The sequence below is a fragment of the Ctenopharyngodon idella genome, chromosome 10, assembly GCF_019924925.1.
Source record: "Ctenopharyngodon idella isolate HZGC_01 chromosome 10, HZGC01, whole genome shotgun sequence".
NCBI classification, from domain to species: Eukaryota; Metazoa; Chordata; class Actinopteri; order Cypriniformes; family Xenocyprididae; genus Ctenopharyngodon; species Ctenopharyngodon idella.
In genome coordinates, this window is record NC_067229.1 from 5,541,117 (window position 1) to 5,569,040 (window position 27,924).

At 35.7% G+C, this 27,924-nt stretch overlaps 1 protein-coding gene across 5 annotated transcripts; it reads right to left on the reverse strand.

Moving 5' to 3' along the window:
- Positions 1 to 26,730, reverse strand: LOC127519760 (uncharacterized). Of its 5 annotated transcripts, none has more exons than XR_007931887.1 (13): positions 26,185 to 26,730; positions 22,335 to 22,670; positions 18,820 to 19,146; positions 18,469 to 18,609; positions 17,934 to 18,272; positions 16,777 to 17,067; positions 13,647 to 16,129; positions 9,702 to 10,037; positions 9,082 to 9,406; positions 7,982 to 8,113; positions 5,222 to 5,536; positions 3,347 to 3,637; positions 1 to 2,575 (listed from the first exon to the last, which is right to left on the reverse strand). XR_007931887.1 is itself a non-coding variant. In XM_051907292.1 (7 exons), exons 3-7 carry the CDS (start codon positions 9,299 to 9,301, stop codon positions 2,478 to 2,480), a joined length of 936 nt encoding a protein of 311 aa, XP_051763252.1. In that variant the 5' UTR covers positions 9,302 to 9,406; positions 9,702 to 10,037; positions 13,647 to 14,016; the 3' UTR covers positions 1 to 2,477. The 5 variants fall into 5 exon arrangements, 2 of the variants coding, with proteins under 2 accessions (XP_051763252.1, XP_051763251.1); XR_007931886.1 differs by having other exon boundaries at positions 3,347 to 3,517; positions 26,180 to 26,730; XR_007931885.1 differs by having other exon boundaries at positions 26,180 to 26,730.
- Between the last annotated feature and the right edge of the window lie 1,194 nt (positions 26,731 to 27,924).

Below are 27,924 nucleotides of genomic sequence, written 5' to 3' on the forward strand. Positions count from 1 at the left end.
TCTTTATATGAACATTTATTTAAACGATTTTTCAAACAAGCAAGTGAATAATCTATAATAACACAATGTGGTCTCATACTACAGTTCTTTTAAGTGCTAGTGTTGAGCAAAAGTGCAAAACAATACACAATTCACCAATTCACTAAGATGTAATCCTATTGAATATGAATGCTTATTTACTTTAAAGCGCGCTGCATACTACTACCAGCAACACACCATTATTTGTTTGAATGTTGAGCCACAGCTCATTTGCCGCTGAGGCAACAACAACCAATAAACTGCTATGTAGATAGTGACATGATCGCTACCTAATTAGTTAAACCTATCAGCCTGCACCATCTAGAGTTTCAAAATTTGAATGTAAACCAGTAAATTCAACATTGCACACTACTAAAATCTGTTTTGTACCTTTAACATATACTGACAACCACCATAATAATGCAGGTTGAAAGCCACATGAAGAATCAGAATTCATCACAAGTAACTTTTCCACAAGCTGAAGTATATACTAATATAAAGAAGGTGCAAAGAGTCATTCACGCAAACGCAAAACACCATCATGGTAACCCACAACACTTACATAATGCAATAAACATTCATTAAACAACAGAAGATGTAACATAAAACCCTAATGTACATAACTGATAACAAAACTATTAAGAAACATGATTATTTAAACAAAATACTTTAAAATGTGGAGTGTCACAGGGAATTGTGGGAATATCAGTTTACAGTTTTTGACTGTAAATTTTACATTTTACATGATTTGTTCCTTTTTACTTCTAAAAATTGTAAAAAAAAAAAAAAATTCCGTAGCCTTTTTATAATATTTTACCTTTAAAATCACATTCATTTTTTACAGTGTGTGTTAATTGTTTGAGAGCAATTACATTCATTTGGAGAAATGTGTCAAATCAATTGAGAAACAAAAATGTAATATGATTTAATCAAACTCAAGTCAATCAAGTTATTTCTAGCAGCTGCTTTGGCTCTCCCTTGTCACTGAATATGGAAACATTCTCTTTTTAAACACTCTCATGTTCTCAACTCTCTCTCCAGTGTGTTGTTGAGTGATCAATGTGATTCTATCTATCTTACTACTAAACAACCAATACTAAATAGCAGACAAGATCCTTACATTACGGTAAATGTGCTTGGAGATCAAATTTTATGTTCCTCTGAGTTTTACGTTTCAAAATTTTATGTTCCTATGAGTTTAAAAGTTTTAAAAGATTTAACCTATACTAATAAAGCTAACATGCTTTTTTTTTTTTGATGATATTGATGATAATGATGATATAGCATGTATGATCCACTTTATCCAGCAGCTATTACCCAGATCCAGCCTTACTGGACCATCCCTTTTTTTCCCCTGATATCCAAAACAATCTTGTTAAATTCTTCTGCCAGTCAAAAGGTGCAGATATATATACTGTAGATTGAACTGAATAGTCTTCTCAATGCCCACAACATAGTCCCATGATGATAAAAACTTTAAGATTTGTTTAAGATTTGACTTACAACAACATTAACAGAAACAGAATAAGAGTAAATAAATACTGAAGTAAATAATAATAGGAAAATAAAAAATCAACACTCCCTTTGTAATGTACAAGATAAAACACTCCTAAAACTGTCAATACTAAACAAAGTGTCGTACATGAATTAAAGTGTCATGAATCTAGATAAGGTTTGTCCAAAAAGTTGCTAGATTTGTCCCTAAACTTTTGAAAAAAGTCTCAAAAGGGGCAGGGAAGTCACTAAATCTACGTAGTGACAAAATCACTAAATTGGCAACACTGAACAGAAGTGATAGTTCCTCATGCGTAATACCGCAATTATATTCTTATGCGCAGGGATTGGACTGAGCAAGCTCTTTCTCATGAATAAATGCAGAGAACCGTGTGACGTAGATTCGTAGACACACACACGTGACATAGACACACTCCGAGGACCAAATCTACGTCAGATTTTGTAACGTAGCTTCAACTTGCTTTTCAAACCGGAAGTACAACATTGCGCTGAAAAATGCAAAAATAACCAATTTCCACTTGTTCCACTTGTCCATATCTGTTCACATCACAAAAAATGTGTTCTGGGGTTTCATGAGCCTTTAAAGGTTCTTTACTGGCATCTGTGCTTCCACTGAACCTTTCCATTCCACAAAAGTTGTTTTTTTTTATAGTGAGAAAAGCTTCTTTAGATGAAAAAATGGTTGTTTTAAGAACTGTGCACTGTTTTTGGAGAATCAAAAATGGTTCTTCAGTGGCATCACTGCAAAAAAATGCATCCTTTGAGGTTCGGCTCACTTCAAGTGTAACCTGCTGTTAGGCACATAATGATCACAACAATGCTTCATTCCAACTTTTTCCAGCATACAGGTTCACTTATCACTTTCATAAATACAGAACTATGTTGTTGAGGTCTAACGTTGATGATGTCACAGTGTTTGCCACTGGTGGGCGTGTCTTATTCCATTAAAGTGACCACGTCTCTTCCTGCTCATTCACTCCATCCAGATCATCTCCATTCAGCAGCGGCATCACTACAGTCACTAAATCACCCACTCTGTTTCCTGTGGAATCAGTCAGAAAATACAGAGACAATCATAGAAATTAAAAAAGAGAAAGAAGCAGTTTTGCTCTACACATCTACTTATAGATGATATTACAGATATACAATCTTAAAGGGTTAGTTCACCCAAAAATGAAAATTCTGTCATTTATTACTCACGCTCATGCCGTTCCAGACCCGTAAGAGCTTCGTTAATCTTCGGAACGCAAATTGAGATATTTTTGTTTAAATCCGATGGCTTCGTGAGGCCTACATAGGGAGCAATGACATTTCCTCTCTCAAGATCCATAAAGGTACTAAAAACATATTTAAATCAGTTCATGTGAGTACAGTGGCTCAATATTAATATTATAAAGCGACGAGAATATTTTTGGTGCGCCAAAAAAAACAAAATAATGAATTATTTAGTGATGGCCGATTTCAAAACACTGCTTCAGGAAGCTTCGGAGCGTAATTTTGTTTTTTTTGGAGCACCAAAAATATTCTCGTCGTTTATAATATTAATATTGAACCACTGTACTCACATGGACTGATTTAAATATGTTTTTAGTACCTTTATGGATCTTGAGAGAGGAAATGTCATTGCTCCCTATGTAGGCCTCACGGAGCCATCGGATTTAAACAAAAATATCTCAATTTGTGATCCGAAGATCAACAAATGATGACAGAATTTTCATTTTTGGGTGAACTAACCCTTTAAAGACACCAGAGTTACAAAACATGTAACTAAAAAAAAAACTATAGTTATTAGAATAAATTATGTTCTACTCACCGGTGACAGTCACATTGAATCTCCTGAATGTGGTCTTTTCACCGTTGATGATCTGTAGTTTAAAATGTCCAGAGTCTGTTTTTGTGATGTTTGTGATGGTCAAAGATCCTGTCCTCTTGCCCAGTCTAAGTCTGCCTCTGAATCTCTCACTAATACGAGTCGTTTCTGAATCTTTTTTAACAATGAAAAGGTTTTCAGCTCCAAATGTCCACAGAATCAGATAATCTCTCTGTATTTTAGCATTAGTCTGGAGAGTGACAGAACCTCCCTCCTCCACTGACACTGTCCTCACTTCATGTCAAAACAACACATAGAAACAGAGAAATACAGAGGGGAAGAACAAGTGACTGAATAAATTTTGTCTGGCAATGTCACAATTTTAGATGACTTTTTATTATTATTATTATTATTATTATTTTGGCATGTTCATAACCAGAAACTTCATTTTTATTTCGTATCATAGATGCAATTAAACTAGACATTCATGCATAGAACCATATATTTTGCTTGTTTTTCTAATGAGGTATGCAAAATTTTTATTACTGAATGGGGTGGCTGTTTACAGAGTGAAATATCAAAGCATATTAAATGCAAAGTTGACTGGAAGGAAGAAATTGGGTAGGCAAAGGTGCACAAGCAACAGGGATGACCGCAAGCTTGACAATACTGTCAAGTAAAGCTGATTCAAACACTTGGGAGAGCTTCACAATGAGTAGAATGAAGCCGGAGTCAGCACATCAAGAGTCACCACACTCAGACATCTTCAGGAAAAGGACTACCAAGCCACTTCTGAACCAGAGACAATGTCAGAAGCATCTTACCTGGGCTAAGGAGAAAAAGAACTGGACAGTGAACAGTGGTCGAAAGTCCTCCTTTCAGATAAAAGTAAATTTTGCATTTCATGTTGAAATCATGGTCCCAGAGTCTGAAGGAAGACTGGAGAGGCACAGAATCCAAGCTGCTTGAAGTCTAGTGTGAAGTTTCTGAAGTCAATAATGATTTGGGGGGGGCGTGACGTCTGCTGGTGTTGGTCCATTGTGTTTTATCAAGTGCAAAGTCAATGCAGCCATCTTCCAGGAGATTTTGAAGCACTTTATGCTTCCATCTGCTGACAAGCTTTATGGAGATGCTGATTTCCTTTTCCAGCAGGACTTTAGCACCTGCCCACAGTGCAAAAACCACTTCCAAGTGGTTTGCTGACCATGATATTACTGTGCTTTATTTACCAGCCAATATGCCTGACCTGAATCTATGGGATATTTTCAAGAGAAAGATGAGAAACAGTCAATCCAGCAATATACAGATGATCTGAAGGCTCAATAGTGCCTCAGCAGTGCCACAGGCTGATCACTTCCATGTCACACTTCACTGATGCAGTAATTTGTGCTAGGAGCAAGTCATTTGCTGTAATACGTCCTGCCGATCAAGTATTGAGTGCACAAAAGAACATACTTTAAAGAACTTTAACTTTTCTGTTTTGCAAATCCATTTTTTGATTGATTTTAGGAAATATTCGAATATTTTGAAATACTGGATTTTGGACTTTCATGAGCTGTACGCTCTAATCATCAAAATTTAAAAAAAAAAACTTTTGAAATGTTTTACTTTACATGTAGGGAATCTAGAATATATGAAAGTTTCATTTTTAAAAATAATTTATAATAAAAAAATGAACTTTTTGATGATATTCTAATTATATGACCAGCACCTGTATTTTGCTTTGTTTTCTAATGAGGTATGCAAAATTTTCCCTTTTTTTTTTTTAATTACTGAAATCTAAAAGTAATTAAAACTTGACCACTTTAAGAATGTGTTCATTTGAGATCATCTAACTTACTGTGTGATTTTTTACACACTGGACGACCTGATACTTACCATTGACGGTAAGAATGAATCTCTTGTATTTGGTTCTTCTGCTGCTGCTGCTGATCTTGAGTTTATAGAGTCCAGAGTGAATGGTTCTGACGTTACTAATAGTGAGATCTCCAGTTCTTTCATTCAGACTCAGTTTGCTCCAGAATCTCCCATCAGCACCCTCCCATGTGTTTCTGGTCCCTCTTTTAATTTCAGCAATGAGATTGTCTTCAGTTTCATAGCACCACTTTATCGTAATACTTTCCTGTATTTCAGTAGTATCAGTCTGTAGAGTGACAGATTCTCCCTCTGTCACTGTCTCTTCCTTCTCTTTGCCTGTCATAGAAACACATAGATACGTGAGGGTTCAGGTAAAGATCTCAGTTGCTGTAAAACTACATTCACACAACCAACAAGTCCATATGACTCATGCTATATTCCAAGTCTTCTGAGTGAGAAATGTAAAATTTGCCACAGCATGTCAACACTTTTAGCCAAACATTGGCAGTGAATAAACAATTTTAATTACACAAAATGATCATACTTTAGAAGACTTGACATAGGGTGCTTAACAAATAGAGAGAAAACTAAAATTTTTAGAATCTGTCAAAAACTTGTTTAAAACTGAAAATGTTATTGTCATTTATTATGAAAACAACAAACTGAAACAACTAAACAGTCTTTATTCACACATAATAATCAAAAAGCTTAATATTTTGTATGGCCTGCTTTGGCCTTGATAACAGCTTGTTGGCATCGTTTTTATGTACTTTTCCACAGTCTCTTTTGTTATTGACTGTATACACATACTGGTGAATTAAGCATTATAGAAACATAAAAATTCACCAATACTGTTAGTTTAGGGCAGCTGTGGCACAAACCTTACATTGGGTGGTGGTGGTCTAATAATTGTATGTGGCATGAATTGTTTGGACCCTACAGTGCATTTATGATTTTTTTTTATTTAGAGCTTGAATGCTGTGGTCAGTATGAAATGTTGTATGGAAAAGATCAGCATAAACAACAGCATATAAGTTTGAAATGACATGACATGAGAAAATGAATTTTCATTTTAGTAAAAATAACAAATACAAAGGCTAAGAATTGCAAAAGAGAGTATATGTGTATGTTAGTGACAAATTTAACGGACACAAACTTATTGAATGCCATAGTCAAAAGTCTGGCTTTGGTTACATGAAGACCAGGAATGATGGATACTTGATTCTGTTCTGACAGGATTTTTTAGAAATTCACTGAATATCACAAATCTCACTAATCCAATGCTTATTTTAGAGAATGAACATCCCCACGGGAGGTTTGATTTTTAAAAGAGATGCAAAAACACGTGACTCAAAATGAGGACTATAATGTACAACCCCAATTCCAGAAAAGTTTGGACGTTTTGTAAAATGTAATATCTAGAATCTGAGATGTTAACTCTCCTTAACATTTTTTTAATTGACAGAGGTATAAAGAAAAGATTTCCAAAGTTTTCATTGACCGACTTAAATGCATTATGTAAATATAAATAGATTTTAATGGCTGCAACACACTCCAAAAAAGTTGGGACAGAGGCATAATAAAAGTGAAAACATTATAGAATATCCAAGTTAAACTCTTTTGGAACAGTCAAATAAGCAGGTGAACTGGTAATAGGTGAGGGTATCGTGACTGGATGTAAAAGGGGCATCTCAGTCTTTGCCAGGAAAGCTGGATCATGGCACACCACTTTGTGCCAAAATTCATGACAGGATTGTCAGACAAATCAAAAATCACATTTCTCAATCCAATTGTGCAAAGAATTTACTTCTTTCACCATCTACCATACATAATATTGTGAAAATATCAGGGAATCCAGAGAAATCTCAGGCCGTGTAGGGATAGGCAGGACACCTCAGTTGAATGTGACCCCTCAGATGGCACTGCATGAGTCAGATGGCATCATGCTACTGTGTTAAATATAGCCACATGGGCTTGGGTGTACTATCGAAAACCAGTGTCACTTAACAGTCTACCGGTGCATTAAGAAATGCAACCTGAATCTCTGTTACGCAAGGAGAATCAGCGACAGGTGCAAAAGCAAACTTCTGTCACGGTATGGGAGTGCATCAGTGCAAACGGCATGAGTGACTTGCATATGTGTGAAGTTACCATTGGTGTGGAGGCATATATTGGGATTGAGACATACTGTCATCGAGATGACATGTTTCATGGGAAGTCCATGGTTCATGGACCAAGGAAATACCAGGACTCATTCTGCATGTCCTACAACAGCATGGTTAGGTAGACACACATGGATGTGACTGAGTAGCCAACAGATCTGTCTCCTATTGAAAAAGTATGGCCCATCATGAAAAGGAGAATCAGACAATGACGACTACGGACTGAAGAGCAGTTGAATCTTGTATCAAGTGAGATTGGGCAAAACATTTTCTTGCAAAACTTAAAAAAATCGCATCCTTAAAATGTGTAATTAAAAAGAAAGGTGATGTGACACAGTGGTAAACATGCCTCTGTCCCAACTTTTAAGAGCGTGTTGTAGCCATCAAAATCTAAATTTGCTTATACTTATAAAATACAATTAAGTTGGCCAGTCAAAACATTGGAAATCTTTTCTTTGTACTTTTGTCAATTAAATAAATGTTAAAGTGAATGGACAAATCACATATTTCTTATTGCATTTTACTTTTGTAACTCCAACTCTTAACATCCAAATATTATGGAATTGGGGTTGTACGCTTTTTAAAGTAAAAAATTCTGTTTAAATAATAAAATACTTACCCATTTGCCTTTTTAATTTAGAGATCCTGTGGTTATAGTAAATCAAAGCAACAGCTGCAGCCAGAACAGAAATCAAAACACCAGCAACTATCCCTGCTATAACACCTGAAGAAAGACCTGGATCTGGGACAGCTATAAAGAGAGACAATAAAGGTGTCAGTCAATGTGATCATCTAAAATTATGTAAAAATGCACTAATAATACAGTATATCATTAAAGCTGCAGTCCGTAACTTTTTTGGTTAAAAATAATCCAAAATCAATTTTTGAGCAAGTACATAACCAGACAGTGTTCAAAACTATCTCTTACCTTAGCCCGATTCACAACAGTAAGCTTGTAATAATGTTTTCTAATCTGAGTGGTACTGGTAGGTTTCTGCAGGAAATTCGATTCGAGCATGCTGTCATTTATCTTTGCATCATTACATCATGTCTGTATACATAAAGGAGTCCCAGCTAGTATGGCATGTGAGGATGCTGCAGGTGACGGATCATATATATTTCTCACAACAGCTGGATAATTCAACTTATAATTTTGATAGCGGATTGTATGGTATGACAAATGTTAGAGAATAGACTGTACAGAAATTGAAATCTACAGGTAACACTAATACACATGAAATACACAGCAACGCAATGCTGATGTTGTTAACATTAAAAATTTGAGAACAAAGTATAACGATAATAGTAATTTGCACGTTTGATGTGATATGAGCTAAGCGATCGTTAGATTTAATCACATTGGTAAAGCGATTTACTGTAATGTTTTTTTTTCTTAGTTGGTCAGAACATAAGTGGCAGATTTGTTACTTAATTGTTCAGATGACATTTTCTGGTGAAAATTCTTATTTTGGTCATACTTCCAAGACTGCAATCTGTGATTCCGAAGTACATTATCCACTGGTGCGGTGACTGACAGTCACACATTTTCCTCAAAACATTAGATTCATCCAGGCTGAGGAGTCGTGCCGATGCACAACCCACATAAAGATTACAATTCTACAAATAACTGCAGTTGCAGGTTTCAAACAGAGATGGTGAAAAAGAGCCAAGACTTACGGACTGCAGCTTTAAATTAAAAGACTTGAAAGAATTACTCACCACGGACAGAAACCAGGAATCGCCATAAGCTCTCACTGCCTCTAATCTGTAGCTCATAGAGTCCAGAGTCTGTGGTTTTGGTGTTCTTGATAGTCAGAAATCCAGTCTGATCCAGCTTCAGTCGGTCTCTGAATCTCTCATCAGCATTTAACGAGGTTTCGTTGGTCTCAATATCGATTTTAGCAAGGAGGATGCCTTTATCTCCAAACCTCCACAGCATCAGAGCATCTTGGTGTACTTCAGAATCAGCATGTAGAGTGACAGGATCTCCCTCAATCACTGATAATGACACTGACTTTCACTCCATCTGTCTCACTAACCACACCTGGAAAACAAGCAGAACATTAATAAAATGTAGAATTTTGAAATGTTTCACAATTAAAATTTTGAAAGTTTGTCCCATTATGAAGACCTGCTTGTGTGGTGCAAAATTTGGAAAATTTCTCTTAATAAATGTTTATTACACACAGACGTGTCGGTTATACAAATATATGGTTTGAAATCATCCAAACCAACCAACCAAATTATTACAAACTCTGGGTAAATATGAACAGTGTGAAACAGAATAAAAACATAACCCAGAGTACAGAATGACTAAATTATTACAATGTAAGACTTACCAAAGACAGTAACATTAAATATCTTGGATGAAATCTTCTTTCTAGAGATGGTGACTTTATATTGTCCAGAGTGTCTGATTCTGGTGTTTCTGATGGTGAGAGATCCAGTCTCTTGGTTCACCTGCAATCTACCTCTGAATCCAACATCTTCAGTGACAAAAAATGTAGTCAGGTCGTCCTTTCTCCGTATTTGAGATATGAGAGAGTCTTTGGGTCCAAACATCCATAGTATCGTATCATCATTCTGTATTTCAGAAATATCAGTGTGTAGAGTAACAGCATCCCCCTCTACCACCAACACGGCCTCAATTTCATCAGTTTCTGCACCTGACGCTCCTGGAAAACAAACAGAAAAGGTTTTACTGATACAGCACTAACTTCAGCAAACAGATTAAACTGAAATCATTGTGTGAGCTGCTAAAAAAAAAAAAAAAAAAGATGTGATTACTTTTCCGATTGTGATGGGACAAAAATTGTGAAAATTAATACCATAACTGAAAATTCAAACAATATGTATTGATATTACTACATATTACAACAAGATAAATGTAATTGAGAAGCAACATTTCTCAATGAAATATTAAACATTTTAACAATCAGACTTCAAACGAGATTCCGACGAAGTTGAGCTGTTTACTTTGAAAATAGGCAATATTAAAACAAAAATGATATAGGCTTTTTGTTGATTGAAAGCTATATTAAATTTAATTTAGCAAGGATCTCATTATGTTTGGGGGTCTTAGTTACCGAAATGATCAGGGGAAAAAAATTTTGAGCAAGAAAATAATTAAAGGATTAAGCATTTTCCCAGCTAACAGAATTTTGTTATAAGATTGTTCTCCAAATATTCAGTGTTGGTTCTGGGTACATAAAAAATGTCCAGTTTTCTTGATGTTAGAGGAAACTTTTTAAAAGTTATGATGTTCCTCAAATGTTTTTTAACTTAATTTTGATTAACAATTCAACATTCTAGGAACGTTGATTTTTTAACAGACAAATAACTGCATTAAAGTTGCACTAACTGCTTTTTGGTAGTTTAGCTTACTTTTGGAATTTAAATGTTATTTAAATAGAAATTAATTATAGAAAGAAGTCAACCGGTGTGATAAAAAAATCATTTGTAAAACTGAAGTGATTTATGTAAGATTGTCCAAAACTATTTAAAAGGTAAATATGACACACTTAGCCATCAGCAAGAAAAAATAAATAAATAAATAAATAAAAAATAATTCAGCAACATAATTTATTCATGCCGCAATGCATGCTGGGAGCCATGAATGTGTTTTGTATGCTGGCATGAAGCATGTATCATTTCAATTCCACAATCACAGAAAATAAATAATTTAAACCACTATTTTCTGAAACACCTGCAATTGCAGATAAAGAAGCAACTCAACAAATTCAGGGGTCAAGAGCTCAACTAAAATAAACACTGATCTCCATAATGGTGACATCACACGAAACATTTTCAATAAGACATCAACATCTAAACTTCTGTTAATTCTAAGTAAGATCTTCTGTAGACGTGTGACAGAAATAAAGTCAGTTTGGTTAGTAATAAGTGAAGCTGGTAATGCTGTTTGTGGAGTTGTTTAATCAGATCTTCAGAGATTTAATGTCTTTTATCTTCAGTTCATCTAAGGCTGTGGCTGAAGAAAGTTGTAGTTTGTGTTCTTATTTCTCTTTCTTTCAGTGTTTGTTCACAGCAGGTGTTTGAATGATTGAAAGAATGTTTCAGGAACATCATACACAGCAAAACCCCCAGTGTTAAATTAACACCCAAAGTGTACATATGAGTCCATCTTACCGGGTGTTAAAAAGTAACACTGAAGCAGTGTTAAAGTTAATGAAATAATTGATTGACGATTGAGTGATGATTGACAATTAGTGGTGACACCTGATGTTAATAAGCAGAATCACTGAAGAAACAACAAGAGAAAAAAAGAGAGACACGACAACTACAACTGACTTCCAGCCATTAAACATTATTACACTTATTATTAACCAGTTTGATTTTATTTCTGTAATACATCAACAAAAGTTCTTATTGAGAATTAACAGATGTTTAGATGTTAATGTTTTAATGAAAGTTTAGTTTGAAGTCACCATGATGGTGAAAAGCATTTCCTTTAGTTGGGCTCTTGACTCTTTATTTATTAACATTCATTTTTCTCTGGCTGCTCTAACTTTGTGTTTGTAGAGCACGTTTGTTATGGCCAGAGAAACTGTGATCTGGGCTGCGTTTCCCAGAAGTGTTGTAAGTCAAAGATGATCAGTTTTGGGAAGCACAGTCATAACAGTTGTGTTTTGATGATGACATTCTCATTGTGAAATGGCCTGATTCATTGGTGACATCCTGTATTGTTAACCAGTCATATAGATGTTCTATTATTTCTTTATGCTAAATCTGTTACCGCTTGAGATCCAGCAGAGCTTTTATAATCCGAAGTTTTTTTTTTAAACACACACAGACATCAAGAATCAACATATGAACCTCAACAATGGTGACAATCAAACAAAGCGCTTCATGTTGCAGTGCATGATGGGAGCCACCAATCAAAACTCATCCATGGCTCCCATCATGCATTGCTGCATGAATAAATTATGCAGCTGAATTGTCCTGTAATTTTCGTAGATTGTTCATGTTTGCTTTTATTTTTCTGTTGTTTTGTTGTGACAGTAGCTTGTTTTGTGATGTTCAGAGTTGATCTGTTTGTCAGTATTTTGTATTTATTTATTGTCACCGTTCTTGAGAATCATATGCTGATTCTTGATGTCTGTGTGTCTAAACACAGAAGCTTCTGTGCATAATGTATTTTTCTTAAAAAAAAAGTAAATAATAATTGTTTATACTGCTGTTGGATCTCAAGCTGTAAAATCACAGGACTACAATCACTAACACTGAAGCTACACATCAAGCATACAGTCAGAGATTTAGACTCTAAATGACATCAGGCCATTGCATGATGATAATATCATCACCAAAACATACTGTGACCAGATCATATTCTCTCTGGCCATAACAAATGTGCTTTACAAACACAAAGTTGGAGCAGCCAGACAAAAACTAATAATAAAAGGTAAAGAGTCAAGAGCCCAACTAAAGCAAACGCTGACCTCTTTCATGGTGACTTGAAATGAAACATTCCATAAAACATTAATTAACAACTTTTTTCTCTCTTTCCTTCAATGATTCTGCTTATTAACATCAGGTGTCACCACTAATTGTCAATCATCAATCAATTATCTCATTAACTTTAACTCTGCTTCAGTGTTACTTTTTAACACCCGGCAAGATGGACTCATATGTACACTTTAGGTGTTAATTTAACACTGGGGATTTTGCTGTGTACTAACCTTTAAATAACATTCTACTAACATTAAGGAAACTGGACATTTTTATGTTCTTGGAATGTTACAAATCAACATTCCTAGAATGTTGAATTTTAAATCAAAATTAAGTTGAAGGAACGTTTGAGGAACATTATACCTTTAAAAAACGTTCCTCTAACGTCAAGAAAACTGGAAATTTTTTACGTTCCCAGAACCAACACTGAATATTTAGAGAACGTTCTTATAACTAAATTCTGTTAGCTGGGTTTCCTGATGTCGAGAATTAAGTCTGGATATCGTAAAATTAGCACAATTCTAGAAATAAGAGAACCATAGGAACTACAGCAAATGCTCTTGTTTGGTGTTATGGAATGTATTTGGGATCGTGTTAACTGGGTATGTGCGCGTAAGTCTACCTAACTTTCCAGAAGATTTCGACGACGACACGAATCACACATAAAACCACTGTTTCGCACATCATTTATTAACGTTATTACCAGTAGGCTATTAAACGTATGTTTCTATTGTCTAAATTGCCATGTATTTGACGTTGATCAAGATCATCTAACGTTAAACCGAAACCAAAACGTATACAAACTTCCAAAATCTTACCAGCCATTAATAAGAACAGAAAGACTAACATCTTCCTCGTGGTTTTGCAGGTCTGTGAAGAATCTGAATTTAATAAAGATGGTCAATGAGATTATTTTATATTTTTATGCTGTTAACCTCCATTGCGTTTGTCGTCACGAAGCCGCATCCAGTCTGATAAAAAAAGCTCAAAACACCATAACAAAAAGTACTAAACACTAAACGGAGAGACGTTACATCGAATACGACTTTTCTCGGCGATAAGAATAACATTTCAAGAGTCCCAGTAATTTCATCCTCTAAAGAAATGTAGAAACTATAGCGCAAGTTATTTTAGGGATCTATTCACATGACCGAGTACGTTCCCGCAGATTCACATATAGAAACAGAGGGCATTTAGGCCACGCCCACATCGTGGGGGGGAAACAATCCAACTCTCTCCGTTGACTATGCGTGCGTCTCAATCTGCTCCCTAGCAGAGGTGGAAAGTCCAGGGGTCAGAAAGTAAAAGTCCTGCCATATTTTTATTCCACCCACTGAAGCAGTGTTAAAGTTAATGAGATAAATAAGTGTTTAATTGAGGTGATGATTGAATATTATTGAAGACACCTGATGATAACAAGCTGAATCACCAAAGGAGAAAAATCACAATTTTTAAGAAACCATCACAGAGGTCAGGGTTTGCTTTAGTTGAGCTCTTGACCATTGACTTTTTAATGGTAGATTTTGTTTGGGCTGTTGTAACTGAGTTATAACAACCAGACAAGCAAAGTGAAGAGATGATCAGGTGGTGTTGGTTATGTTTTCACATAATCACTATTTGATCTGAATCGCTGAACTCATTTAGAGCCCAATCTCTGAGTTAGATTTACATTATTGATTACAGCAGCACTGTGATTCTACAGCAGAAGATCAGCTTTTTCAAAATAATTGCCAACACCCAATCTCACTTCAATTTTTGTTGTTACTGCAAATGTGCTTACCAAACACATTATCACAACAGCCAGAATAAACAAATATCTAATAAAAGTTAAGAGGCCAACTAATGGAAACATCAATCACCATCATGGTAACCTCAAATGAAACAAACATGAGAGTTAAACTTCTGTTAATTCTTAATAAGAACTTCTGTAGACGTGTGACAGAAATAAAGTCAGTCTGGTTAGTAATAAGTGAAGCTGGTAATGCTGTTTGTGGAGTTGTTTAATCAGATCTTCAGAGATTTAATGTCTTTTATCTTCAGTTGATTTCATCTAAGGCTGTGGCTGAAGTCGGTTGTAGTTCTTGTGTTTCTGCTCTTCTCTTTTTTTTTTTTTCTTCTTTCCTTCAGTGATTCTGCTTGATAACAGGCTTGTTAATGCTGAGATGACTCTATAAATAATATATAAAGATTTTGTGGATCAGATAAGGTCCAGTTGTTTTATTTCTTTGCTCTTGGCTGACATGTGGCATTTCTATGGCCTGATTGTGGCCCAGATCTGGCAAACAGGAGCGGTCCGCCCAAGTGCCATCATTCCTGCCAAATGTGGGCCAGATCATCATTCCCCATGTGCCAGATGTGGGCCGGATCTGGGCCGACACAAAGTTGCTATCTGGGTAAGACATGAAGCATCAGCAGGAAGAAAGATTAAAATTGTGGGATCCTGACACTCAGTATGCCTATGTGCAGTAAACATTTAGTCAGTAAACTTTTTTTTTTGTGAATAGTGAATATTTTTATTTTTAGCATATCCTGTCGCCGATTACGTTCCCCTCCAGTGGGCATACAGTAGTTCTCAGAGTATTATGCATAACGATCTGTCTCAATTGCCTGTATCCACATTTGTGTCCTTAAACGCTCGTTTTTTGGCATCCGGTGACCAACAGGCGACAAAAATGGAGAAAAAAACCTTGGGAGAAACCAGGCTCAGTTGGGGGGCCAGTTCTCCTCTGGCCAACAGCGAACAGTGCATAATTATGATTCAGGCAGCGCTACAGGTCATAAGTCCGATTAGGATTGCAACATTCAAAATATTGAATCCAGTTCCATCTAGTTGAAGATCGTATTGTTGGGAATCTGTGCCACTGGCTGTCGTGACGGTGAGACCTTCACAGGGGATGATCTAGTTGGCACAATCTCTGCTGCCACTTCAGGGCTGCGTTGTCGTCGTGTCTAGGCACAGGTCGCAATCGCAACTTCCGTTTCATGCTGACTTTAAAGCCTTGAATCTCTCTCTGCTCATGCCACATCAGTTATCGCGTCTTCTGTAACCTGCTGTTAAACTGTGCTCATCACACAAGAATTCATTCAAACTATATCCAGTATGCGGGTTCATTTTTCATATTTTTTAACAACAGCATAAATGTTGTTGAGCTTGATTGTCGATGATGTCGCAGTGGTGGCTATGTCTTATCTAATCAAACTGGACTCGTTGCCTGCTGCTCATTTGCTCCGTCAGTAACTTCCTCATTCAATAGAGGTGTCACTACAGTTGTTTGTTCATTCACCTGTTCGCCTGTGGAATCTGAAAGAAAATACAGAGACAATCATAGAAATTAAAATGACTGAAAGCAGCAGTTAACCTTCCTGTTGACTTCAGAAAATATACAAAAGATTATCAGCGAATAAAGACTAACTTGTTCCTCACAAACAGCATCTTCAGGACTATCTCTGACCATTTTAAACTATTAACAGATGTGTTTACTGAGCATGAACGGGTTTATTTTGTTATAATAACCAGCTGACTGTACATTTTGGCTTACATAATATGAACAGGACAGACACAAGAAATAATTGCACATATTTTTTCAATAAATGTGCAATAATAAGAAACACTGTAAAATCACAGAGTAAAGTTTTATCTGAACAATTAAACAAGAAAACTAATGAAAACTAAAACTCTACTGACATGATCCCTGGATATCCAAAATGCAGCGAGATGCTCCTTCACATTTTTGAAATTTAACAAAAATTCTTTTAATTGCAACATATTTGCAAATTCTTAAAACTTAAAAAAAAATAAAAAAAGTAATAAAATAAATAAAATCCTTAGTGGTTTGTGCTGCTTTTAATATGAAATGTGCAAACACAGGCAAGTGGAAAACCCTGTTGAGAACTGTTGTATAATAAATAAATAAATAAATGCACACACATTAATACTGTTCTACTCACCAGTGACAGTCACATTGAATCTTCTGAATGTGGTCTGTTCGCTGTTGATGATCTGTAGTTCAAAATGTCCAGAGTCTGTGGTTCCGATGTTTTTGATGGTCAGTGATCCAGTTATCTGGTTCAGATCCAGTCGGTCTCTAAATCGCTTACCAATACTTATCTTTCCTGAATCACTTTTAACAACGAGACGGTGTTTAGGTCCAAATGTCCACAGTATTAGATCATCGGTCTGAATATTAGCAGCAGTCTGGAGAAGGACAGAACCTCCCTCCTTCACAGACACTGACTTCACTTCATGTCAAAACAACACACAGAAATGGAGAAATACTGAAAAACAAGTGACTGAATGAATTTTGCTTGCATTTTCAATATCACATACATTTACATGAGATTTTTTTTTTTTTTTTTAAAGTAATGGCTAATGCTGTAAACTATATAGGGAATCATCTTAGTCCAGATTTATTTTTTAGATAAAATAATCAACAGTCAAATTTAATGAGATTTAAACAAAAGTTTTAAAAAAATTTTAATGTTTTAAATCATTTTTGTTACTATAATTATAATTTTGTCTGAAAACGCTGTATTATGCTACCAGGCCAGTAGATGGCGATGTCGCTTTGTACAGAAACACTACTGTACATGTAATATGCATGTTTATGACATCAACGTTTTCACAAATTCATGCATTTGTATTTTACACAGAGATGATAATGGTATCGTTATCAAAAACTTGCACTTTAAAACCTAAAATTTGTTTTCAAGTTTGCATTTTCAGGGCCCCAAAACACTGTTGTTGTGTAAATGAAAGGCGAAAATGCATAAAGTTTTCTGTTTTTAGTTGAAAACAGTGTCATGTAAATGGCTCATAAATGGTATCATCTCGTGAGCTTTTATGTTTTACGCATACACAGTACAGCGATTTAAGCATTTTCAGATCAGTCTCAATGTGGATGAGCAACTTTTGGAAAATGCTTAAAAACGCTAGTGTGGACGGTTTATATACATTACAACTTTAATCTCCTAATTGTATAGGCTTTATTCTCATGTCATCTAAGAGAAATTTAATATTTGAGCACTCTGAGCATGTGTTAGTGTGAATTTGATTCAAATTATTTGGTGCACGCTCATTACCACATTGGAATAGTTGATATACTTACCATTGACAGTAAGAATGAATCTCTTGTGTTTGATTTTTATTGTGCTATTGCTGCTGCTGCTGATCTTGAGTTTATAGAGTCCAGAGTGAATGGTTCTGACGTTACTGATCGTGAGATCTCCAGTTCTCTCATCCAGCATCAGTTTGCTTCTGAATCTCCCATCAGCACCCACCAATGTAGATGGCCTTCTGGTTCCCCCACTGATTTCAGCAATGTAATTGTCTTCAGCTTCATAGCACCACTCTATTGTATCGTTACCATGTATTTCAGTAAGACCAGTGTGTAGAGTTGGACAATCTCCCTCCGTCACTGTCTCTTCCTTCACTTCACATGCCACAGCTTCACATAGAAACAGAGAACAGAAATGAGTTCATGAGAGTCAAAGTTTCTTTCAAAGTCCCCATTTAAGTCTCTCAAGCAGCTATTTCAGTCATGCAAGTGCAGCTTTTATCTCTTTGAATGGGGAAACATTAAATTCTTCAAAGCTGTTCACCAAGCTTACGATTAAATCCTGTTTAAAGTATATAACACTTACCCATTTGCTTTTTTAATTTAGAGATCCTATGGCGATAGTAAATCATACGAAAGGCTGCAGCCACAAGCAGCAGAACAGGAATTAAAACACCAAAACAAATTCCTGCTATAGCACCTGAAGAAAGACCTGGATCTGGGATGGCTATAAAAAGAGACAGTGAAGAGACAGTTATATATGCTAATAATACTTGCTTTTTCATCTACTCAGAGTTATTTTAATGTTTTTGTTTGTTTATAATTGTATAAATGTTGCTGCCTCTTGGCCAGGACTCCCTTGAAAAAGAGGTTTTTAATCTCAGTGGGACTCTCCTGGTTAAATAAAGGTTAAATAAAAAATAAAAATAAAACTCACCATTGACCGAAAGAAGGAATCGCCGTGAGCTCTCACTGCCTCTGATTTGTAGCTCATAGAGTCCAGCGTCTGTGGTTCTGGTGTTCTTGATAATCAGAGATCCATTCTGATTCAGCTGCAGCCGATCTCTGAATCTCTCATCAGCATTGTTTAATGAGATTTCATTAGTTTCAACATCAATTTTAGCTAGGAGGATGCCTTTATCTCCAAACCTCCACAGCATCAGAGCATCTTTGGGCATTTCAGCATCCATGGCTAGAGTGACAGTTTGTCCCTCTGTCACTGATACTGACACTGACTTCACTCCATCCGTCTCACCAACCACACCTGCAAAACGAGCAGAATGTGAACAATATGTATTTCACAACATTTCAAAAATTTGGAAAGAGAGTGAATCATGAAAACCTGCAGAATCAAGAAACTCTCACTCAGTTATTGCTTACACACAGATATTCAAATGTTTGAGTTGAAATCATGAAACCTGAATAACCATAATTACAGGGTAAATATCAGTAGTGTGAAATAATCCAGGATTTAGAATGACCAAATATTTCTAAATCCGGATCATTAGCTGCTTTTCCACCTTTTGGTCCGAACAGTTCTAACAAGGGTAAGGAATGGTTCCAGTTACATTTCCACTTGAGCATGGTTCGGCATGGCAAGATTACAAACTTTTCTTGGTCTGGAATTCTCACTACGGTTGGCTAAACGTGTGTAGTGATTGCGGCATTCAGGATTGGTCAGTTGTCTGTTGCCCGGCTGACAGTTTCTCACTAGCTGGCCGACAACACTATTTATGGCAGTTTTTTTTCTCCACTGAATAAAACATAAAAAGGGTAATTGCAACTTTTTATCTCCCAATTCTGACTTTTTTTTCCTTGTAATTGCAAGTTTACATTTTGCAATTTTGACTCAGAACTGAGAGATATAAACATGCAATTGTGAGGAAAAAGTCAAAATTGTGAGATATAATGTGCAATTGTGAGAAATAAGTCAGAATCGTGAGATATAGCCTAGGGCTGCACGATTTATCGCGATTAAACCACACACAATTTGGCAAAGGCTGCGATTATTTTATGCCCAGCTTGTCAGAGCTGTACCGCTCTGTGATCAGTAGTAAATGCTTCTCCATCTGAAATCAAGAGGGCGCTCTTGCGCAGAAACTGCAAATATGCCCTGCCACAGAAGAAGATAACATGCATCATATCGCTGTAGCTGAAAAAAAACAACAAAAAAAAAAACAGAAGATTGAAACGCTTTGATTGATTAAACATGACTAATAAACACATGACTGCCTTATTCTGTGTAAGAAGCCACATCATCTCACAGAAGTAAACACGTTATGAAGTGAGTTTGGAGTAAAAACATGTTATTAAATGTTGTCTTTTATTGGACAAGATGTTAATAAATGCTTCTCATGTCTGGAAAGATGTTTGACGCGTGTTGCTTTTTGTACATTATAAGCGACTCAAACTCGCAGTGCTTTTAGTTGGATTAGTATTTGGAGACATACTTGATTGAAAAGTTGTTTTTTGTATCGTGCGATAAATCGTGCAGCCCTATATAGCCCCATTTTCACAGGCAGGGCTTAACCTAAACCCTTAGTTCAATTAGGATATTTAAGTAGCTTTTATAAACGTACATTAGAAAAAAACATTACTGGTGTGCATCTTAAAAACAATGGCCATGACATATTTTAAGATATGTCAGTGCAAGTTGCTTTCAGTTAAAACAGCTCAAACATGCAGTTTAGTCTAGGACTAGCTTAAACTTAAACCGGGGGAAAAACTGCAAGAAAAAAAGTCAGAATTTTGAGATATAAATGCTTAATTGCAAGAAAAAGGTCAGAATTGCGAAATATAAACATGCAACTGCGTTGAAAAAAGCTATAATTGCGAAATAAATTTGCAGTTGTGGGATTTTGATAATGTGCAATTGTGAGTCAGAACTGTCAAATAAAAACTCACATTTGTGAAGAAAAAACTGCAAGAAAAAAGAATCGTGAGATTTAAATGCGCAATTGCAAGAAAAAAGTCAAAATTGTTAGAAACATTCTGAGAAAAAGTCAGAACTGTGAAATATAAACTCACAGTTGCATAATTGAAATAAGTGAGAATTGAGAGATAAAAATGCACAATTACAAAAAAAAGGTCAGAAATGCAAGATAAACTTGCAATTGCAAGAAAAGACATTAGTGCAAAATAAACTTGCAAATGTGACCAAAAAGTCAGAATTGTGAGAAATAGACATGCAACTGTGAGAAAAAGTCAGAATGCACTTTTGCTAGTTTAAAGACGAAAAAAATGATCCGAAAGGGTTGTACCTAATCTCTTAATGAGTCATGGGTGTGTTTTGGGCGTAACGTACAATAAACCAATCAGAGTGTCATCTCTCATTCTCTTTAAAAGCCAGGTGTGATTGTACCATGGATTGCTATTTACATGGCGGAAAATAGACACCCTCAATCTGACGCAGTCAGTTTAAATACATGTGTGTATTGCCACGATTGGTCAAATAATTAGCCAATTTCATTCGTCATTACTGCAAATAGGTAATTCTGATACGTGCAGTGGCTATCTATTATGACATGTAGGCATTTTTATCTTTATGTACACAATAATAAACTTTTACATTGTAATCCTTTTATTTTTATTTTACTTTTGCTTATATTTGGCATGTTTGTGTGCTGCTGCACGTCCCTGTGTGTGTAACAAGCAGAGTGTACGCACTTTGTGCACCTGCATATAGGCACATATTACTAACACACTCTTTAAAAAAAATACTGTGCCACTGACTTAAGACCAGGTTTCAGTTGGTCAATGGCACAGACATTTTCAGTTGCCTCAAAGTAGCGACGCGCCAACAATGTGCCTGAACACACCTCATTTTCAGACCAACGCCCATGGGCGAACAGACGGGAGCGAGTGCATTTGCTATATAAACAACGTGGCACTGGATGTGAAAATGATAACTGTGTCGGGCTGAAACTAGCAAAAAACTCTTGTGTTGCACCTGGCATCACATTGCGCTAGGTGTATGATAGGGCCCATAAACTTGCAATTGTGAGAAAAACGTCATAATTGTGAGGTATAAACTAGCATTTGCAGAAAAAAAGTCAGAGATGCGAAATATACTCACAATTGTGAGAAAAAAAGTCAAAATTGTGAGATAAAAACAATTATCTCTTCAATTTCTTTTATTTAATAGCAGAAACAAGCTTCAATGTGCAATTTGAGCGAAGTTAACGCAAGTTAATAAGAAATATCTGATTATCATCCATAACATGGTTACTATTTACATCTTATTGTCTGTAAACTCATGTGTTGCCGAGGCAATGACTGTAGCATTTATATGACATTCCAAAGAGCTCTTTTACCAGCCCCGCAGTAAAAAATTAGACCATATCCATACCGGCTGGGCTGGATCAGCACGGAATGGAACAGTTAAGCAATGGAAGAGCAGCTAATGTTATGAAATGTTATGAGATAATAAAATGAAAGACTTGAGATACTCACCAATGACAGCAAGTCTAAATATCTTTATTGTAGTCTTTTCTCTAGAGATGGTGACTTTATATTGTCCCGAGTGTCTGATTCTGGAGTTTCTGATGGTGAGAGATCCTGTCTTTTGGTCCACCTGCAATCTGACTCTGAATCTCTCATCATCAGTGACAAAAAATGAGGTCAGGTCATCCTTTCTCTTTATCTGAGATATGAGAGAGTCTTTAGGTCCAAACAGCCACAGTATCGTATCATCGTTCAGTAGTTCAGAAAGGTTAGTGTGTAGAGTGACAGAATCTCCTTCAATCACGGTCGCTGGCTCAGTTTCATCTGGCTCTGCACCAAACACTCCTGGAAAACAAACAGAACAGTTTTACTGATACCACACTCACTTCAGCACATTCAACGTATTGTGTGAGCTGCTGAAAAGACAAACAGATATGGAATTACTGTTCAGATTGTGAAGGTAAAAAAAAATGAGAAAATTAAGACATACACAACGAAGCTAAGCAATGAATTTAGTTCAACCCAATTCTGTCATCATTTACTCACCCTCTATTTGTTCTAAACCTGTATGAGCTTCTTTGTTCTGTTGAACACAAAAGAAGATATTTTAAAGAATGTTGGTAACTAAAAGGTTTCAGGGCCTTTGACTTCCATAGTATTTTTTTCATAATGTGGTAGACATTGGTGCCGAGCAAATTTTTGGTTACCAACATTCTTCAAAATATTGTATTTATAACAGAACAAAGAAACTTTGAGTGAGTGATACTCAGTATCTAACCAGATGAAAATATATTTCTATGATGTTTTCTAGTACATTATATTTCATCTGCAACAACAATGTGAACTTTTGATACTTTTAATATTTAACTTTTAAATGCACCATTATGCAAACACATGAGGAGAGTTATGAGCATGAAAGACGTGATCAATGTGCAATACATTTCTCTGGAATGTGGAATGTGGGAGATTTTAACTGTGACAAGATGATTGACAGACAGGCCAGTAAACTGTGTCAGAATGCATGTAGCCAAGCGGCGCAATTATGACGAAGGAGGCTAGTATATCCCAAAGCCTGCCTACTTTTTGGTGTGTTCAAGTTTCGTCAGAAAGATCATATTTACAAGCTGAACACACATGAACACCACCATGATGTCGTAAATTCTGCAGGAGTGTGGGCAGGACCTTGATATCGCAGCTCCACTTCAAGTTCACTACTGCGCAGACTCTGGCTCCAAGTTCACTATGTGCAGACTGGAGAATCCAGACGTCAATGCCCCAGCTAACAGAATTTTGTTATGAGTTCTCTAAATATTCAGTGTTGGTTCTGGGGAACCAGAACCAACGTTAGAGGAACGTTTTTATAAGGTTTAATGTTACTTAAACTTTCTTTCAACTTAATTTTGATTTAAAATTCAACATTGTAGGAATGTTGATTTGTAACATTCCAAGAACATGAAAATGTCCATTTTCCTTAATGTTAGTAGAATGTTATTTAAAGGTTAGTGTGATGTTCCTGAAACATTCTTTCAATCATTCAAACAGCTGCTGTGAACAAACACTGAAAGAAAGAGAAATAAGAACACAAACTACAACTTTCTTCAGCCACAGCCTTAGATGAACTGAAGATAAAAGACATTACATCTCTGAAGATCTGATTAAACAACTCCACAAACAGCATTACCAGCTTCACTTATTACTAACCAGACTGACTTTATTTCTGTCACATGTCTACAGAAGTTCTTGTTGAGAATTAACAGAGGTTTAGATGTTGATGTCTTATTGAAAATGTTTCGTTTGAGGTCACCATCATGGGGATCAGTGTCTGCTTTAGTTGAGCTCTTGACCCCTGACTTTTGTTGAGTTACTTCTTTATCAGCAATTGCAGGTGTTTTCAGAAAACATTTCTGCATTGATAAAGCAGATCAACATGTCTGTTTTAATAACAGACAAATGACTGCTTTTAAGGGGTTTACAATGTTTTTTTTTTTTTCAGTAATTGCTTTAAGGAATTGAAATGTTATTGAGAAATATGAAACTCAACCAATGTGGAAATAATATATAACACCGTTGTTGTGTTTCAGACGCTGAATGTTGATTTCTTGATTTCTGTTTAATTAACAGTCATTGTTAACTCTGTTTAAAACATGTTTTTGTGTCATTTATACACTCAGACATCAACATTCAGCATATGAAACACAACAATGGTGACCTGCTTCATGCCAGCATACAAAACACGTTCATGACTCCCAGCATGCATTGCGGCATGAATAAATTATGCAGCTGAATTTTTTTTTATTGTCACCATTGTTGAGGTTTGTATGATGAGTGCTGATGTCTAAGTGTGTCATATTTAACTTTTAAATAGTTTTGGACAATTTTACACAAGTCACTTCAGTGTTACAAACAAATTTTATCTCATTTGAGTTGTTTTGTTTTTTTCCTGCTCATATAACATTTCAACTCCAAAAGTAAGCAAAACTAAAGAAAAAGCAGTTATTTAAACCACTTTAATGCAGTCATTTGTCTGTTATTAAAACAGACATGTTGATCTGCTTTATCAATGCAGAAATGTTTTCTGAAAACACCTGCAATTGCAGATAAAGAAGCAACTCATCAAAAGTCAAGGGTCAAGAGCCCAACTAAAGCAAATGCGGATCCCCATGATGGTGACCTCAAACGAAACATTTTCAATAAGACATCAACATCTAAACCTCTGTTAATTCTAAGTAAGATCTTCTGTAGACGTGTGACAGAAATAAAGTCAGTCTGGTTAGTAATAAGTGACGCTGGTAATGCTGTTTGTGGAGTTGTTTAATTAGATCTTCAGAGATTTAATGTCTTTTATCTTCAGTTCATCTAAGGCTGTGGCTGAAGAAAGTTGTAGTTTGTGTTCTTATTTCTCTTTCTTTCAGTGCTTGTTCACAGCAGGTGTTTGAATGATTGAAAGAACGTTTCAGGAACATCATACTAACCTTTAAATAACATTCTACTAACATTAAGGAAACTGGACATTTTCATGTTCTTGGAATGTTACAAATCAACGTTCCTAGAATGTTGAATTTTAAATCAAAATTAAGTTGAAAGAACATTTGAGGAACATCATACTTTATAAAAACGTTCCTCTAACGTCAAGAAAACTGGATGTTTTTAATGTTCCCAGAACAAACACTGAATGTTTAGAGAACGTTCTTATAACAAAATTCTGTTAGCTGGGACCATATTGGCACACTGGCGCTTCACTTACTACAATTGAACAATAGAACAATACTTATAGGTATTTAGCAGTGACATTGCCAGGCTTTTTACAACAAAGTAAGCTAATTGCCTGCACAAAATATGATTATAACAATATAATATGTAACAATAAAGTTTACAGTGGCTTTATAAATTAATTAAAAACATAAAAAGCAAAACACACCTGATGCACATTCTTTGTTCTTTATTTTCTAGAAGTAGAAGTGCTGTAGGCTATTTTGTGTAGGCTTATTAATTAAGAGAAGGTACACCGCCATGTTACTCCGACGAAATTGATTTGAACACACCTGCAGTCGTAAAACTTCCCAGGAGGACTTTAAACGCGCCTGCTACACACTCAAAAGTATGTACTTTTTCTTCACTAAAACGGTGCATACTTTTAGGGCATATAGTATAAGTAGGCGAATTGGGACGCATTTGTTGCTTCTCGAATATAGCCTACCTAAATGCATCTCGTCTCAGGGCGAAAACACTTATCAAGAATAGGATTTTTTTTCAGTATGCTATCTGGATTTGTTAGTTCTTCTGTCATCATTTAGTCATCCTTAAATCTTTTAATCCCCATACAAACATGTCTATAAATCGAAACGTAAACTTACCGTACATTAATAATAAAAACAGAAACAGTAACCAGTTGCTCATGTTGTTGTAGAGCTGTGAAGAATCTGAATTTAATAAAGATGTTCGAATATATTTTTGTATCTTTGTGTTCCGCCGAATCGCCACTGTTTGTCTTAAAGCCGCACCCACTGATACTGAACCTGTCACATGACACCTACCTGGAAGGCTTTTGCTCTATTGCCTGACAGTCATTTTTACCAGGTACTAAGAACTAATGTGAAAGTGATATTAAAAGACCGAATTCACCTTAGTAATGAAGGTTTTTTTTTTTTTTTTTTTTTTGTAGACATTTAATGACACATATATAATACAAAGAGTTGTAAAATCTAGGGGCGTATTACAGAAAGATCTTAACTTTAGAATCCTATCTTATCTGTTTGGTAACCATGGCAATTTCAGTTATAGGACCTCGTTTAGGACAAACGCTATTAGAGAATGACATTTCTTAAGTGCATAATCTTATCTTAACTATGGATAGGAAACGGGTATTACAGAAGCATCCTAACTCGACAAAAAAAATCCTAAAAGCTGTCTTAACTTTAGGACAACCCCACTGGTGTCCTAACTTCAAACCTTTTTGAAATCCAACGATAAAAATCCCAGTATAAAAGACTTTTTCGAGAATGGCGTTACATTTATTAATTATACAAGACAAAGAGCAGCGACGGTTGATGGTGGAGAGACTTTTGGAGGACCCAGAGGATGTGCTGCGCTTTGATGATAAAATATTTTCTTATCTTCGTGAGTTAGAGAAGATGAAAACTTGCCGAATAAAACAGACTTTAACGTTACCTTTTCAACTGAACTTTCAATATCTGCCGCACTGAAATTAAAAGCACACCGTGGTTTCTCCATTTTGTTGTTAGGTTTACCTCAGAATCAGTTTGCGCGTCGTTGGTTGCTTGGTAACAGACCTGACAGTTGATTACCGAACTCGATGGAGCGGTTTAAGATTTCCTAACTACAGATAAGATGAGAATTTGTAAGATAGGATAAGAATCCTAAATCAAGTTAAGATTTGCTTCTGTAATACGAATTTGTGAAAAATCCTAAATTAAGTTATCATCTTAAGTTAAGACCTAAGATAGAAATTTTCTGTAATACGCCCGATAACAAAACTCTCCATAAATAAAGAAAACAAGCCAAACAGTTTAATAGCACATACTGTGAAGACACTTCATATTAAATGGTATTATATTATTTCTTTATATCTTTTAATAGATTACACTTCCAATAAAACATCTGCAATTGTTTTAAAAGGTGTTTTTTAGGCTGCATTTACACTGTTTGACCAGCAGGCGTCATCCGCGTGTGGCTTCGAGCGCTTCGAAACTGAATCATTTTGCGAAGCATCCCAGATAGCAAGAACATTTAGGCCAAATGTGACTGATAGCTGGCACATCTGGCCTAGATGTGGCATGGGTGAGCACATATGGGCCAAAGGTTTTGAGAGAATTTTCGTTTGGCTCACTATTTGTATTGAGGTAAATGGCCCAGATGACCACACACAACTGCAGATCATTTGTGGCTTAGTTATGGCACACGATGAAATATTTTAACTTATGGTTAACAGCTCATATTTGGGAAAACACATGTAACCTGTGCGGCAGGTCTGTGGCAGCCCACAATTTTTTTTTATTTTTTTATTTTTTTAAGAGCAAGGAGCTATTTTCTCATTTTTCTATTTTTAATATTAAAGCAAAAAAGGAAGTTTTATACAAAA

Excerpts from the sequence above, each read along its gene's own strand:
- LOC127519760 (XM_051907291.1), bottom strand. The coding sequence starts at position 9,301 with ATGCTGTGGAGGTTTGGAGATAAAGGCATCCTCCTTGCTAAAATCGAT. Across the intron at positions 8,114-9,081 it reads ATTCCTGGTTTCTGTCCGTG|CTGTCCCAGATCCAGGTCTT; the intron begins GTGAGTAATTCT and ends CTCTCTTTATAG. Across the intron at positions 5,537-7,981 it reads TAAATTAAAAAGGCAAATGG|GCAAAGAGAAGGAAGAGACA; the intron begins GTAAGTATTTTA and ends TTTCTATGACAG.